Source organism: Thamnophis elegans, chromosome 1 (genome assembly GCF_009769535.1).
Source record: "Thamnophis elegans isolate rThaEle1 chromosome 1, rThaEle1.pri, whole genome shotgun sequence".
NCBI lineage: Eukaryota > Metazoa > Chordata > Lepidosauria > Squamata > Colubridae > Thamnophis > Thamnophis elegans.
This window is the reverse complement of record NC_045541.1, coordinates 109,202,039-109,219,712: the sequence shown is the minus strand read 5'-3', so window position 1 is coordinate 109,219,712 and position 17,674 is coordinate 109,202,039. Positions and strand designations below refer to the sequence as shown.

At 38.5% G+C, this 17,674-nt stretch overlaps 2 protein-coding genes and 1 non-coding gene across 3 annotated transcripts in view; 2 read left to right on the top strand and 1 right to left on the bottom strand.

Annotated features, from left to right (window-relative positions):
• CKAP5 (cytoskeleton associated protein 5) overlaps positions 1-16,024 on the top strand; it is a 71,838-nt gene extending 55,814 nt beyond the window's left edge. Inside the window, 11 exon segments of the mRNA XM_032226966.1 lie at positions 524-697; positions 1,335-1,455; positions 4,006-4,185; positions 4,975-5,162; positions 6,553-6,628; positions 7,006-7,194; positions 7,283-7,420; positions 8,881-8,964; positions 9,755-9,911; positions 10,396-10,550; positions 11,110-16,024. Coding sequence (XP_032082857.1) covers positions 524-697; positions 1,335-1,455; positions 4,006-4,185; positions 4,975-5,162; positions 6,553-6,628; positions 7,006-7,194; positions 7,283-7,420; positions 8,881-8,964; positions 9,755-9,911; positions 10,396-10,550; positions 11,110-11,355 — 1,708 coding nt within the window. The 3' untranslated portion in view covers positions 11,356-16,024.
• LOC116523736 lies at positions 1,513-1,625 on the top strand. The gene has a single exon (XR_004257107.1). It is a non-coding gene; the product is annotated as a small nucleolar RNA SNORD67 (small nucleolar RNA).
• The window catches only part of F2 (coagulation factor II, thrombin), a 25,237-nt gene continuing 23,431 nt past the window's right edge, over positions 15,869-17,674 (bottom strand). Inside the window, exon 14 of the mRNA XM_032226954.1 lies at positions 15,869-16,069. Coding sequence (XP_032082845.1) covers positions 15,926-16,069 — 144 coding nt within the window. The 3' untranslated portion in view covers positions 15,869-15,925. The remainder of the gene's footprint in view (positions 16,070-17,674) is intronic.

The window sequence follows — 17,674 nt, the reverse complement described above, 5'->3', positions numbered from 1 at the left end:
TGCAGCTTCTGACAAGCAAAAATCAATGGAGGGAAACTGAATTTCACTTAACAACCACACAATTCATTTCACAACTGCCGAGATTTGCCTAACAATGCGGAAAAACAGGTTTTAAAATTGGGTATGGCACATTTATCAATTATGGGTGTAAGTGAAGGACCACTTGCAGGGGTTTTTTTCATTTTTTTCTTTTGGCTTCTGTGTTTAAACACAATCATTAGGGGACAACAAATTTTGTTACGTTGGAATAGCAAGCCATTATTTGTTGTTCCCCTCCTTAAGCTCTAGAAAAACTGAGCGATAATGGGAGCGCCTTCCCAATTTCTTGTGAACTGCAGGGAATATTGGGAGACCAGGGAGATTACTTTGACGTAAAGTTGGACTCTCTCCAACGAAGTCCCAAATAATATAGAAAAGAATGTTTTCCATCTGTAGCTTATGAGGATTTCAGAATGTCACTTCTGTTAGGAAGACAGCATGCTTCCTGAAATATTAAGGAAAATGTGTTGCTTGATTTTTATAGCCAAGCCCGTAACTTGAGTGGCCATTCAGAGGCAATGCATACAGTTCCTCGGGAATTTCAGCTGGATCTGGATGAAATAGAAAATGATAATGGCACAATGCGATGTGAAATGCCAGCACTTGTTCAGCACAAACTGGATGACATCTTTGAGCCAGTCTTGATTCCTGAACCTAAGTAAGTGTTTGTTTTGACCCAGTATTTGCATATTATAGGTATGGTGTTCTCTTCTTTCTCAACATGTGAAGGTTCTACCCGAGGCCATAAAAGAAAAGATCTGAGCAAAAAGAAGTCAATACTAATTGATGTAACTATAGTTAAATTTAATAGAGCATTCCATTTATAAAATACATTGATTCTCTCATCTGCATATACCAGCCACTGTCTCATACAGTGATAGAGATATATACATACAAGTTCCTCTCCTTTCTTCTAGTAGCAATGCAAAACACACAAAAAGTATCCTACCCACAGAATAGAGATAGGAAAATGTAGAAGAAAAAAGGAGAGATAAAAAATAGAGATGAGATGAGCGAAGGAGAAGAGCTGACTTGACAGGGAAGGAAAATAATGAAAGAAACCCTATTCAGGTGTTACAGGAAAAATGTTAAAATTCCACAGGCAAGCAGCATCTACTTATTAGCTAGATCTGCAGCCATTTGTACTTCCTAACCATGTGCTTGTTTTCAATAGCATATTCTGCTTTTCTCAATTACCGTAAGCTAAAACTCTCTGCAAAATTTGTAAGTATTATTTTGGAAGTAGTGTGGAAAGGATTGTCTTTCAGTAATTGCAAAAACTTTCCTCCACCCAGGGTCCGTGCTGTCTCCCCACACTTTGATGACATGCACAGCAATACTGCTTCTACTATCAACTTTGTTATCTCCCAGGTAGCCAGTGGGGATATCAATACTAGTATCCAAGCTCTTGCACAGGTAAGTGGTGTTCTTTGTAGATGGCGGCAACATAATTTAACAGATCAAGAAATTATTTGCGAGAGTGATGAGTTGCACATTTGGTGGAGCTATGTGTCAGGTGACACATGCACCACTCAGAAATATGTCTTGATGACATAACTAAGTGCACAGGGGCCATCTGACTCGCAGTTCTCAAAAGGAACAAACGTGGTGCCTTCCTGGAGTGGACCTCTGGTCTACCTAGTCCAATATTCTGTTCTCACAGTGGTCAACTGCACAAGAAAGCCCATCTCCCACCAGATGGTCTATCTGTGATGGCGAACCTATGATACGCGAGCCAGAGGTAGCACACAGTGCCCTCTCTGTGGGCACGCAATTCATTGGCCCAGTTCAGCTCTGCCATGCATTTGTGCACATGCCTTCCATTGCCCAGCTAGTCTTCTGGTCTCTGGGGTGCATGCAGGGCCCCTGCACACACATGTGTGGGGGAGGAGGCGCATGTAGGAATCCCATGCGCAGGGGGCATGCATGGGGGGCACATGCATTGCATTTTGGGGGTTTGGGCACGCACTTGCATGCACATGTGCTTTGAGCACTCAGTCCGGAAAAGGTTAGCTATCAGTGGTCTGTACCCGTGATGGCGAACCTGTGGCACACGAACCTGTGGCACATAGAGTCATTTCTGAGGGCACGCAAGGCATTGCCCTGTCAGCTCAGGAAGTTCGGGAACCGACTTCCGGTTTGCGCGTTGGTTTTTTTTTTTTTTTTTTTTGCCCTCCGGAGGAGAAAAATGGCCCAACGGCCAACCCGGAAGTCCGTTCCTGAACTTCTGGTTTGCGTGTTGGGCTGTTTTTCACCCTCCCCAGGCTCCTAGAAAGCCTCTGGAGCCTGGGGAGGGTGAAAAACGGACCTACCGGGCCCACAAAAAATCAGAATATGGACCATTTCCGGCTTCCGGGGGGGGCGGGGGAGGCCGTTTTCGCACTCTCCAGGCTCCAAGAAAGCCATGCGTGCATGCTCGGGGCAGTGAGGGGGGGGGGTGTTACGCACACTGGCGCAGGGGGCATGGTGTGGGGGGGATTAAATTATGGGGTGGGCACACAAGTGGTGAAAAGGATTAGCCATCTCTGGTGTATACAGTTGCCAACAAGACTAATAGCTGTTGAACTCTGTGACTTCAATGAATTGATCCAAACCTTTTTGAAGCCAGCCAAATTGGTTGCAGGCACCACATGTTGTAAAGAAAAAGATCTTATGTTCAAGTGCAAGAACATAGAATATTCCCAGTTACTAGATAATTCACTGACTTTCATTTTGATGCCAAGAGGCATGCAAGGATACTTTAACTCTTCATATTATGTAATAAGACAACATTTATTTAACCTTACTGGGCTTTAAATCAAATTCCTGTTGCTCCACTGCTTGGATTTCAGTCTACCAAACCTTGAAACAGAGTCCTCATTTGCCAGCTGAGGCCACTTTGTTTCAAGAAGTATTTTTTTGGGGTGTGAGGGTGGAGGATGGGATGGCATGGACTTGGCTTCTGATTGAATAGAGCAAGTCAGGGGAAATGAATGAGGAGGCTTTTGTGGTTCATTCAGTTTGTTTGTTAAGTATATTTCTATGCTGCCACATCAGTAAAGACTCCTTAAATAACTTTTCATGGATAAAATTTTATTTCTCCTATTGAGAAAATTTATTCTAATTTGGAGAGCGAATTTGGCCTAGCAGTTAGGGAACCAGGCTAGAAATCAGGGGACTGAGGAGTCCCACTTTAGGTGTGAAATCTGACTCAATGGTGAGTCAAACTCACCTATAGGATTGTTCTGGGGAAAATAGAAGGTGGAAGAGTATTAGCTATGTTCACTACCTTGCATTATTTATAAACACAATAAATGCTGGATAAAAAATAAATAATCTGACTGGATGACTTTGGGTCAGTCTCTCATACATATGTATGTATGTATGTATGTATGTATGTATGTATGTATGTATGTATAGTTGTAGGTTTTAGAATAAGATTTGATGAGCATCAGTCTACCAATGGGTCTGAACTGAGGTTTACTGCAGAGTAACAATCATTTTTACTTTGCTATCTCTAAAAGAAGGGATTCTGTTTCTCAACTGTTCCAAATAGCATAAGAAAGTTTGTGAAAAAAACATTCTTACTTTATGGAAAAGAAAGGAATACTAGGGTGAATTCACATTTTTATCTTGCATTCCCCTAGGGCTAACAATTACTGCAACTGCAGGAAAAAATGAATTTTAAATTTTTGTAGTAATATGCATATTTGAGACAGGTTCTTTGAAGTGTGAAGGCTGCAGAATTTGTTAAAATAGATAATGCAGAAATAACTAACTTTTGCTAGCACTGCACATCTGATGTTTGGCCTAATAGTCTAAGATTGTGAACAAAGTGATGGATTCTTAGAGAATTGAAATAGAACAGCAGAATGGGAAAAATAATAGTTAAGAGGAGAGATTGGTGATAGTTTTTGCAGCTAGTGCATGCCAATATCTTAAATACTCCGCTGTGTGAAGAAACATAATTATTATGTCTGTATATAGATTGATGAGGTTCTAAGACAAGAGGATAAAGCCGAAGCAATGTCTGGCCACATTGACCAGTTCTTAGTAGCTACATTCATGCAGCTCCGACTCATTTATAATACTCATATGGCTGATGAGAAACTGGACAAGGATGAGATTGTCAAGTTGTACAGCTGCATCATCGGAAACATGATTTCAGTAAGAGTTCTTTATTTATTTCTTTTGCTACTGTAAAATGAGGGGAAAAAAACAGTCAAAATATGATCAGGTATACTTTTTTTATTTTTTTTTTAATGTAAAGTATACTGCACATCAAGCAATCTTAATGCAGAATCTGGTTGCTTGGTACAAATAGTAGGCCAAGTTGCATGTTTTTTACTCACCATCTTCCTGAATTTCAGGAGTTACCAAAAACAATTCACAAGCTTAGTTCCTGGAAGCCTAATTAAAATTTTTAAATATGTTTGCCTACTGTTTGGAAAAAAAGATAAAGTCCATGATGTAGTATTTTATCTTTTTTTATGTAGTTGGGTTAAATGATCTAGATATTTTACACTTATTAATATTTTAGTTCTTGAAGTGGTATTTTCAGGGATGAGTAAATGTAGCTCCCCAAATATCTAAGTGTCATTCTGATCTAATCTGCTGCAGTGTCAATCATCTGACAAAAACATTATTTAAAGTACAAACCATGCCTTTAAGAGGTGCAGCTTGTGTTGTATTGTTGTGTTGTGATTTGCCACTGAATTTCTTCAGGCTGGCATCTAAAGCATCTCCTTCCCTTCAATCCTGCACCACAGGTTCTTTTCACTCATCAATACTTCTAAACATATTTCTGAAAACAAGGCTTACTGAGAAGGCAAGCAAAATGCAACATTGATTTCCCATAGGGACCAATCTAATATTGGGGCTCTGAAGGGGTTATTGTGGCTTGTAAGTTTTTTTCAGAAGATAGAATTGTATCTAACACTGAGATTCACTTGACAGTTATTCCAGATTGAAAGCTTGGCAAGGGAGGCTTCGGCGGGAGTGTTGAAGGATTTGATGCATGGCCTTATTACCTTAATGCTGGATGCAAGAGTTGAAGATCTAGAAGAAGGCCAGCAGGTTATCAGATCTGTCAACCTCTTGGTGGTAAAAGTTCTAGAGAAATCTGACCAAACCAACATATTGAGGTAAATAACTTGATGATAAGATGAAAAATCTTTCTTTAATAGTCTAATCATTTGCCATAGCACTTAACGCTAATATTCCACATGTGCTTGATGAAATATTTTTGTTCCTCGTTACAGTTGGATACAGTTGAGCAAATTCAGTTCAGAAAAAATGGTTTAGAGCAGGGTGTCAAATTGGCAACCTGCGGGCAAGATGCGTCATGCACGGGGCACGCCCACCCCAGCTCCGCGAAGGAGGGAAATGTCACGAAACGTCACATGACAGCAGCGTGACATGGGGAGTTTGACACCTGTGGTTTAAAGCGTAAACACTTCCTGTAGCTAATTAAAGTAGCCATATCTGCAGTAGGCAAAATTGCGTGATTGGAGTGGAGGCCTCTCTGCAATAGCCATGCAGTCTTAGAAAAAGTCATCGATGCTTTCATGAGTTACAAATAGATGTTATGTTTTATTTACTACTGCAATGCGCTCTACATGGGGCAGCCCTTGAAGAGCATTCGGAGACTTCAGCTTGTCCAGAATGCAGCCGCGCAAGCGATTGTGGGTGCACCTCGGTACACCCACGTTACACCTATCCTCCGCGAGCTGCACTGGCTGCCTATTGGTCTCCGGATACGCTTCAAGGTGCTAGTCGTCACTTATAAAGCCCTTCATGGTATTGGACCTGGGTACTTGAGAGACCGCCTGCTGCCAATTACCTCCCAAAGACCTATTAGATGCCACAGATTAGGCCTCCTCCGAATTCCATCCACCGCCCAATGCCGTTTGTCGACCACCCGGAGGAGGGCCTTCTCTGTGGCTGCTCCGGCCCTCTGGAACGACCTCCCCGTGGAGATCCAGACCCTCACCACCCTTCAGGCTTTCCGCAAAGCCATCAAAACCTGGCTGTTCCGACAGGCCTGGAGCTGATGGGTTCCCACCCCCTCTCGAATTTGTGTGGCTGTTGGTTGCTTTTAAATTTTTTTTGTATTTTGTTTGTTTGCCTTTTGTTTTTTGTCTGTATTATCCCTTTCCCCTTTGGTTTGTTAGCCGCTCTGAGTCCCTTCGGGAATAGGGTGGCATACAAGTGTAATAAACCTTATAACCTTATAACCTTATTGTATTTTTAACATTTGCCCAAGTAAAATCCCAAGTATTACACACCTCTGCATGGTACTTGCTGATTCTCTGTGAAAATATGTATGACTTGCAGGGGTTATATTTAGATGAAGCTTAGGAGATCGTTGATTACTTTGTGACAGACTGGCTTTTATGTTAATAGTTATTATATATATTGTAATTTTACATTATTTGTATTAGAGTTTTAAATATTAGCCACTCAGAATCACCACAGTGAGATGGGTGGCTATATAAATCAAATAAATAATGCTACTTCACTTAATTCTTCTAGTGCCCTGCTTGTTCTACTCCAGGACAGTCTATTAGCAACTGCTAGTTCTCCCAAGTTCTCAGAACTTGTAATGAAAGTGAGTATGTAGGTTTGTTTTCAAATTTGAAATGGCATAATGATATGTATTGCCAACTTGTCATAATTATAGATCTAATTCTTTTCTATTGGAAAAATTACATTATGAATACAAGTTAGTGTGGCATTATCTGTTATTAATAAATAAACTTGCCAATGAAAACTAAAGGTTTAAAATATCTGTTAAGAGTTGATGTCTTAATGATCAATGAACTTTTTATGTCCAACATAATTCAGCGGACAGTTGCCACGTTTGTTCATGACCATTTATTTTAAGCTTTTAAAACATCAAGTTTGCCACTAACGACTCTGCATTGGGATCTGCTGTTCCATAAGTAACTGATTTTGATTTGTAAACATTTCTCTCCTGTCTCCAAGTGCTTATGGAGAATGGTAAGACTTCTCCCTGAAACCATCAACAGCATCAACCTGGACCGAATCATGTTGGACATTCATATCTTTATGAAGGTGTTTCCAAAAGAGAAATTAAAGCAGTGTAAAAGTGAATTCCCAATACGGACTCTGAAGACCCTGATTCATACATTATGCAAACTGAAGGGACCTAAGGTAAGACCAAATGGATTTGTTCCAACCCATGAATGGTTCTCAGGAATATTTAAAAGATTCTCTCTAAAGTTATAATGTTTCTTTCTAGATTTTAGATCATCTAACAATGATAGACAACAAGAATGAGTCTGAATTGGAGGCTCATCTATGCAGAATGATGAAACACTCCCTGGACCAAACTGGAAGCAAATCTGATAAAGGCACAGAAAAAGGCGCTTCCCGTATTGTAAGTATTTTATATATTTTAAAATAGAAAGAAAACAGCCATCACCTTAAACCTGGTTAATTTTCTGGTGCACAGTTGGAATCTTTGTGAATTATATCATTTTTACTGTATTGGACTTTTAGCCTGGATTACATAGAAGCCTGAAGACGCTCCCTGATGTGGCTGGATTAGGATGTCAAGAAACACAGGGAGGCATTTTGCAAAGTTTGGTTAGCTACAGAATATCTCTTGCCCAGTAGCATGCTTCAGGCTGTATACAAATTGGGCAACATGCCTATTTCCTATAAACAATCAATTTGCTCCCCCCCCCTGACATTTATTTATAACATAACAGATCTTTCTTGAAAAGCTCAGATAGTCACTTTGACTTCTTTTAAAGGAGATGAATTACAAGTAGTCCTCAACTTGCAACAGTTCATTTAGTGACTGTTCAAAGTTACAAAGGCACTGAAAAAAGTGACTTATGGCTGTTTTTCGCCCTTACAGCCATTGCAGCATCCCCATGGTCACATGACCAAAATTCAGATGCTTGGCAACCAACTCATACTTACGACAGTTTCAATGTCCTGGGCTCATGATCACCTTTTGCAATCTTCTTACAAGCAAAGTCAATAGGAAAGCCAGATTTACTTAACAACCGTGTTACAAATTTAAGAACTGCAGTGATTCACTTAACAACTGTGACCAGAAAAATCATCACAGAGTGAAATAATAGGGCAAAATTCACATCACAAATGTTTCATTTAGCAATATAAATTTTGGGATCTATTGTGGTCGTAAGTCAAGGACTACCCACACAGTACAGAATGCTATCTATCCATGACATTGTCCTCACGAAGAAAAAAGAAGTCTTGCATGAAGTGATGTTCAAGAGAGCTGGCTTAAGCGTGTTGGGTTTAGGGTAGTCACAATTACAAGGTTAATTTCTGGTTCTGCTTGACACTCATAGTTCTCAAAGCATTACAGATATCAAATTTGTCTATTGCTGCGTATAATTTGTCTATAAATGGCAATATTTGAAGACTAACTTTCCTTTTTCCTCAACTTTGTGCCTTCAGGCCATTATATCTACACATGGCCATTTGAAGCTGGCTTCTAAAGTAGTGTACAGTATTGATAATATGTGTGAACTCTATCATAGTATTCAGAACTCTGCTAGTGAGCCTGGAATCCCTATGTTTGCTATTGTTAACAAGTTGAGATTTTAATGCTGTCTGATTTCTTTTCTAGAATAGTGATTTGTTTTCTTTAAATTGGAATATACTGTCCTAGTTTTTCTCCTCATTTATGTTTTATAACTCTGGCTTACCTGTTTTAGTGTTCTGCCTGTATTTCAAAAGATGCTTCAGTTACTTAAATTTCAATTCCTCTAGATTTTTTCATTTGGTTTTCTGCATTCTTTAGTTGTTATTTGGATTTTTCATTTGGTTTGTTAATTAATGTCCAAATTCTTTTTATAGGATGAAAAGTCACCAAAGGCCAAAGTAAATGATATTTTGGCAGAGATATTTAAAAAAATTGGTTCTAAAGAAAACACTAAAGAGGTAAGAAGTATCCCTAGAATAAAAAAAAAAAGTTGTCTTTTCTGCACATGGAAGAAACTCATTGTAGCTCAGGATTCAGCCCACTTGATTGATTGGGGTTTGGACAAAATTTCCAGATGGAACTTGTAGAACAATAGTCTCAATGCTTTTCTCCCCTATCCCCGCTGAGCACCTGGGCAAGCCATACCCTTTCTCTTGTTGTACCTCATGCCACTGCTGTGTTTGTATTTTAGCACAGTATAACCTAATAGGTTCATACCCATCCTTTCCCCCGCTTCCCAGCTCCTTCTTTCCCTTCTCTTCACTGCTACTGACTTCATTTTTTTCTAATCTTTTCCCACTTGGAATGCCTATAACTGGGACCAGCATGTGCATATCCAGTCACAAATCACCTAAGTCCTCTCTTCCATGCAGGTTGTGGTCTGTTCACAGAGCATTTTGCATATCTTTATCAGTTTCACAGGGATTTTTTGTTGGGTTTTTTTTTTGGAGGAGGGGAGAGACAGCTTTGCAGCCTCACATAAATATCTGGGCTAGCCTTTAGGACAGGTTTAGAACCTAGCTGTTGAACTTATTAACAGAGAATACCCAAATCAAGCACTGACCTTTTAAAGTATGATCAGGAAAGAGCCATTTGGAATCCTAATGACCAAATAATAGGGCGTTCAGCTCGGAGCCATGATATTGAACTGGCATTAGTTTGCAACATTCACAACCTAAATCTTCAGAACTAATGCCCGTTTTTATGTGTACAACTTTCAATAGCTGAGGCATTTTGTTTTTTAAACAGGGCCTGGCAGAGCTGTATGAATATAAAAAGAAATATTCTGATGCAGATATTGAGCCCTTCCTAAAAAACTCCTCACAGTTCTTCCAGAGCTATGTAGAACGAGGTCTCCGACTGATTGAAATGGAAAGGGAAGGCAAAGGGCGGATTTCTTCCACAGGTAATTTGATATGAACCTGCAGTTCTTGTGTTGATGAAGCTATCAGATTTTTCCAGGGTCAGCAGAACAGGTAGGGAATTTCAGAAGTAATATATCAACTTTCTTAAAGTACAGGCCGGGTGTGACATTAAGCAATTGTAGTGGCTATTCCATAATACTCTCATTATGCAGGTAACATCTACAAATAGTGATACCGTGAGTTTGACACCCGTGGTTTATTGCAAGCTTAAGATTCTTTACAAAAATCTGAACTACTAACATTCAAAGCAAATTGGTGGTAGATAAGAATCAATGGAATTCAAGATGGGCTGGACTTAGATCTCTTGTGGGCACAAAGGGACTCAAGACTGATGCATGCATTTGATTCCATCTTCAGTGTTAGCCTGGTCATCTCCTATACAAACCTAGGTAACATCCCATTTCAATCTTTTGTTGAAGTTAGATTTGACTCATTTGTGGCTTGTGATTTTTTTTTATTTTGTAGGAGTTTCTCCACAGATGGAGGTATCATGTATTCCCACTCCCACCAATGTAGTTTCTTCAGCTATCGGAAATTCAAACGGGGAAGAGGTGGGGCCATCTGTCTATTTGGAAAGATTAAAAATCCTCAGGCAGCGATGTGGCCTTGACAATGCAAAGGTAGTTAAGTAGAACAAGTAGAAAGTTTTTGACTTATTTGTTTTAATTGTCTATGTAGTTTTTAACATTTCATCTAGTTTTAGGACTTGTACGGAGAACAGGTAAATGTTTTAGATCACAGTTATACAGAATTATTGAAAATTCAAAAGGGTTTACCAACCTTTAAGCACCATTGCAAAAAAAACCTGAGTTATGCCACAAATCCATATTTCACTCTTTGGTTACTGGGGATTTTTTTTTCCAGTGTATATCATAAGTTTAAAATTATTATATCAGCATAGATGAAGATAATGAGCAAAGCTGCATACCCCACACTTTAAAAAAAACATTGCAAGAAAATGTTAATTCTGTTTATGACCTTGGCCATAGTGAAGATAAAGAATAGGATAAATGTTTAGCATTCTTTCATTTTAAATGTATATTTTACATTTCTAAAACTTAAGTAAACCTCTTCTTAAGAAGATTAGTTATAGTGGTATTGTTAGAGCCAATCTTCTTGATTTGGGAAAAATATGATAAGCACTTTTTGAATAAGAGTTTTCAATATCTCTCCCCACAGCAAGAAGACAGAGCGTCACTGGCCACCACACTGTCCAAGCCATCAGTCCCCACTGTTGCTTCCTCTACAGATATGCTCCATAGTAAGCTTTCCCAGCTCCGCGAATCACGGGAACAATACCAGCACATTGATCTGGACTCCAATCAGACCCATACTGGCATTGGAAGTACCAATTCCTCTTCTACAGCATCCAATATTGATGACTTGAAAAAAAGACTGGAGAGAATAAAAAGCAGTCGCAAGTGAAATTGCGTGAGACGGTTTGGCTATTGCAGAGCTATCCATCTTTAGTTGACTAAATTAGAAGTCTTCATAGTTAAGTGGCCTCATGCAGGCCTTATGTATACAAACTGGTTTCTGTGTATAATACAGCAGATCTTGGAGATGGATCCAAGTCAATGTGGCACAAATATTTGTATATATTTTGCTTCTTTGTGAGCATTTTTTGACCGTAGAGGAGAGTCCGTGTATTAGTTTTCGTGTACAGAGCTGTAAACAATTCTCCTGCTCAGTCTAATTTCTCAAAACTTGGTTTTATTTGTTAAGTTGTCTTATCTTAGCTCTCTTAAATCTTAGAGACTTTTTGTTGCATTCATTTTTACTTTTGTGAATTACTTCTCCATATAATCCTTGAACTGTTTCTGTATGGACGCATGGCATGAAGCAAGTAATTTAAGTGTCTTTTTGTAAATAAAGTTTGCATTAACTCTTTGTGGGAGCAGCAGTGACTTGGTGGCAAATGTTCATCCATGTTCCTAATTGCTATTGTGACTCCGCATTTTAATTGTTAAGTGAGTGTGTGTCTGAGTCACTATAGCAAATGAACTTTCCTTGGGAAAACAAGGAAAAGGTGAGATACTAATGTATAAAGGTATTCCAGATGAAGGAAATTTTTAATATTAATAATATTGGGCTTTAGAAAACTCTTGACCCAAAGCCAGAACATTTTACATCTTCCAAATATTTTCCTAGAATTTTAATTGAGGACTGGTTTTAAATCTTTCTGAATACTAAATTTCCTCAAAATAGTGGAAGTATTCAGTACTTAAGATGGGCAAATACCACATTTTTTCAGACTATAAGACGCACCGGACTATAAGACTCACCTACATTTACAGGACAAAAACAAGAAAAAATAATTTTTGGCCTCCACGCATTGCATTTTTGCCCTCCCTGGCCCCCAGAGGCACTCTGCAGTGTTCCACGCAGCCCATTTTTGCCAAAACAGGCCCATTTTTGGGCTCCCAAGCCCTCAGGGCATTGCGTTTTTGCCCTCCCAGAAGCCTGCTCCTTATGGCCCATTTATGGCCTGCAGAGTGCTTCTGGGGGCTGGAGAGGGGAAAAAGGCAATGTGCAGAGGGTTCAGGAGGCCAAAAATGCCCGCATTCGGTCTATAAGACGTGCCTAAATTTTCACTCACTTTTGGGGAGGGAAGGTACGTCTTATACTCCAAAAAATATGGTAACTAGTTTTTTTTGTTAATTTTACTATAATCGTGGTGAATCCATTTTCTTTTCCTATCCCAGAAGCTGCTAGCAAGTTTGTGTTAAATGTATCACCAGAAATTGTAATCATGACAGAGATATTTGGGACTCTACTTGCAAAAACATTGTGCTTTGAAGTTAATGGATATTGTGACCATTGAAGGTCAGACTATTTGTCACAATATCCATCCATTTCAGAGCACAATTGTTAGAGAGTTGTGAGACTCTGGCTGACTTTTATTCTCTTTTATTCATGATTGCCTTATAAGGTCTCTTCCTACAAGTGTCATAACATAGATTTTCTATAGTCTCTTTAACACCTTCCCTGTTCCTATTATATGTCCCGTATCATACTTCCTGGAATATCAGTTGCTTTTATGTCTAACATAGATTTCATTTACATATGTATGCCTGTTACGCTTTGGCTGATAGCGCTGGTGCTATACAGTAGTTCTATATTGCAACCAATCAAGCTTGGTAATAACCTGTAAAAATATAATTGGTCACTAGGTGCATATATTATATGTAATCTGGTGGAAAATTGGTGTAATAAGCGTCCTTATCTATAATATGTAGATTTTCCTACTTAGATGATTATATTTGCCTTGAAACCTATTCTAATTTGCAGCCTTTTCATCTGAAACTACTTCATAAAGAATTACTTGCCTTAGCTAGGAATATTTAAGAATAAATCAGCACCTATCTAAGTGGGTAAAATACATTTTATGTTTAAAAACCACAATAATAACTTGCTAGTGCTATGATAGGCCTCGAAATGGTGCCAAAATATATGTATTTTGCTAACATACAGTTTTCTTTCAGTACATTTTTTGAAATAGTAACAAGTCCCTAATTTTTCAATAATACACAAGAGTTCACTTACAGAATCTGGAGATAAACATTGGATTATAATATTCAACAAGTATTAGAAATAATATTGGAAGTGAAGCCTCTGAGCTAAACTATATTAGCTATTTGTCTAACAATATACTTAGCTTCTTTCCTTTTCTCCTTGCAGTGTGTGGCTTTTATCATTTTCATAATACCATTTTAATATTGATTTCCAAAATGCCCTAAAGCATTTGAACCATTTTTAGCTTTAACTTAGAACTAACTGAAATATTTCTACAGTACATTTGAATAAATGTTACCTTTTACTATTAATTTATCTGTACTTCCTGAATCTTGGTGATACAATTTCTCAATGGAGTAACTATGAAATATTTTCTAGAAAAGAAAATTAATTTTTTTGTCAGTGGTTCAAAGGATTACATTTTCTCAGTTATTATATAGAGAACATATTTATTGGTATCAACTTTGTTACTTAATGGATGCTTCTGTAATATATTCAGTTTCTTCTGTCTTTATAGAGCTTCACTTAGTAAGTGGAGAAATGTTTGCTGCTGTATTAAAAGTGACTGACAGCTCTAAAAATAGTGAGATCATTGCATTGTTGCTGCTATGAGTTTCTCCGAAGAGAAGGAATTTTGTTCTATTCTGCTCATCTATAATGCGTCTTATTCAATGCAAAGTGAGCTATGTGCTTGACCTATTATTCTTGGCTTCTCTTTTCCCTTTTTGGGTTGAGTGAAGAGTAGAACTGGCAATATAGAAACATACAAAGAAGCTAATTTTTGCAAAATCATCTATAACTCAATCTAGTGTACAAGTTCTGATGCAAACCTGGTGGCTGGTTCTCATATCTCTTGGGCACCAGCATATGAGCTAGTTCCAATGTCAGCATCACAATTCCATCAGACCATTGGGAGAAGAAGTACTACGTGACTGGTTCTGTTTCATTTTTAGGGGGACCTATGATAAAATTATTTTTTCAGAAGAGATCATGTTATAAAGAATATGCAAAGGCTTTTGGTATGTCCTGTTAGTGTTAAATAATGCTAGTTTGAGTTTCTCACTGAGTTTGGATGTATATTTAATTAAAGAATTTTTGCATGAACAGAGATTAGAATGCTTTCAAACTAAATTAAACCAAATATCTGGTTGGTATTTAGTATATTGAAACAAATACTAAGTACTCTATTGCTCTGAATGAAAAAGCATTTAACAATCGGTTAATTTTTCCTCTCCTGATTTCTTTTCATTATGTCTGTGAAACACATGTTTAGTTTCTGTGCATAGCATTAGAAGACTTCGATAGAAATTATGCCTCTAAAATACTGTATTTGTCTAAAGTGGTAGCTTTTTGTTAGTTAACTCAGGGTTTTTTTTTCTAAGTGTTTCATTTTTAATGTCTGTTGCTCTAAATTAAGAGAGAAATAGTATGTGTACAACAGTATCCCATTAATCAGTATTAATATAATAATAGATGCAGGAAAATGGGCATGCAAAATTGTCATAAATAGTTCCAAAAAAAATTGATGCTCAGATGTTTTCCTTAACCATTTGTTGGATAAAAAAATCTAATCCAAATGTCTGTTCATTTAAGAGTGTTACGTTGATGTTTTTGCTTTTTCTTTTTAAATACTTCCATTGCATCTGTTTCATTTTTACCTTTTTCTTTAAACCGTTGAGTGTTTGAAGTACCAGAATGTCTGCTAGAGGTTGAAGGGTATGAAGTTACAAATGAAACTGTAAATTAGCCTCCTCCAATGGATACTCCTTGATTGTTCAGGGGAAAATATTTAACTAAATAAATGCTGTTATTGCCAAACTTTAACAAACAAGCATATCTTCTTGTTTCTGGGCTTGTGGGCATGAACCTTGGACAACACTGGTCCAAAGATGCCTTTTCAGCAGCCTGCCCTTTAGGTTAGGTAGCAAACTCTCTAAGAATGGAATCAATTCTGTGACATTTAGGATGAAATCAGTTGTTGCCTTTCAAGCAGAAGGGATCTCTCACACACAAATAGGCTGGTTTTTCTCTAATTGAATAAAGCATGTGGTTGAATGCAAAACTTTTGCATTGTTTGTAATCCCTACCATGTTAAAACTCTTCTACCTATAATTTTTTTTCCCTTCAGAACACTTTATTCTTCAAAGAAACAGGAAAGCCAACTTCTTGCAACTTGTATTATGTGCCTCACAGATTCCTATGTTAAAGGTATACATTTAGGAATACAGAAATGTTCTGTCAGATTCTAAAGGTTTGGGTAATTGTGCATGGATTTCCTTCCATTATCCAGATGATTTAGCTGATGCATTCCATAGAAATTGCCTGCAGTTGATACCAGGAAAAAAACCCAAGTGTTTTATCTAAAAATCTTTATTCAGGAATGTCTCCAGTTTATTTCCATCCATAAGCTTTTAGTATTGTACTGTTTAATTATTCTATGTCTGTAAACCAAGGTGCAAATGCAAATTTTGATTCCTATTTAACGGCCATGTTTCTCAATAATCTTTTGTATCCATTTCTTCAGACGGAACAGATGGGTATAGAATCCATATTTGCCATCACGATCACAACCTTCTCCCCAGGAGACAATACCTACTTGATACCACCGTTTTTCTGCTGGATCCTGGTAGGGAGGAAAGAAGTGCCACAGTATCAAAGGGGGGAGGGGTGTCAGCAAATTGCAAATAGTATAGAGTGGGGCAAAAAAGTATTTAGTCAGTCACCAATTGTGCAAGTTCTCCCACTTAAAAAGATGAGAGATGCCTGTAATTGACATCATAGGTAGACCTCAACTATGAGAGACAAAATGAGAAAACAAATTCAGACAATCACATTGTCTGATTTGGAAAGAATTTTTTTGCAAATTATGGTGGAAAATAAGTATTTGGTCAATATCAAAAGTTCATCTCAATACTTTGTTATATATCCTTTGTTGGCAATGACAGATGTCAAATGTTTTCTGTAAGTCTTCACAAGTTGGCACACGTTGTTGCTGGTATGTTGGCCCATTCCTCCATGCAGATCTCCTCTAGAGCAGTGATGTTTTTGGGCTGTCGCTGGGCAATACGGACTTTCAACCCCCTCCAAAGGTTTTCTATGGGGTTGAGATCTGGAGACTGGCTAGGCCACGTCAGAACCTTGAAATGCTTCTTACAAAGCCACTCCTTCATTGCCCAGGCGGTGTGTTTGGGATCATTGTCATGCTGAAAGACCCAGCCACATTTCATCTTCAATGCCCTTGCTGATGGAAGGAGGTTTGCACTCAAAATCTCACGATACATGGGCCCATTCATTCTTTCCTGTACACGGATCAGTCATCCTGGTCCCTTTGCAGAGAAACAGCCCCAAAGCATGATGTTGCCACCCCCGTGCTTCACAGTAGATATGGTATTCTTTGGATGCAACTCAGCATTCTCTCTCCTCCAAACATGACATGTTGTGTTTCTACCAAATAGTTCTACTTTGATTTCATCTGACCATATGACATTCTCCCAATCCTCTTCTGGATCATCCAAATGCTCTCTAGCAAACTTCAGATGGGCCCGGACATGTACTGGTTTAAGCAGGGGGACACGTCTGGCACTGCAGGATCTGAGTCCCTGGTGGCGTAGTGTGTTACTGATGGTAGTCTTTGTTAGGTTGGTCCCACCTCTCTGCAGGTCATTCACTAGGTACCCCCTTGTGGTTCTGGGATTTTTGCTCACCGTTCTTGTGATCATTTTGACCCCATGGGGTGAGATCTTGCGTGGAGCTCCAGATCAAGGGAGATTGTCAGTGGTCTTGTATGTCTTCCATTGTCTAATTATTGCTCCCACAGTTGATTTCTTCACACCAAGCTGCTTGCCTATTGCAGATTCAGTCTTCCCAGCCTGGTGCAGGACTACAATTTTGTTTCTGATGTCCATCGACAGCTCTTTAGTCTTCACCATAGTGGAGTTTGGAGTGTGACTGTTTGAGGTTGTGGACAGGTGTCTTTTATACTGCTAACAAGTTCAAAAAGGTGCCATTAATACAGGTAATGAGTGGAGGACAGAGGAGCCTCTTAAAGAAGAAGTTACAGGTCTGTGAGAGCCAGAAATCTTGCTTGTTTGTAGGTGACCAAATACTTATTTTCCACCATAATTTGCAAAAAAAATCTTTCCAAATCAGACAATGTGATTGTCTGGATTTGTTTTCTCATTTTGTCTCTCATAGTTGAGGTCTACCTATGATATCAATTACAGACCTC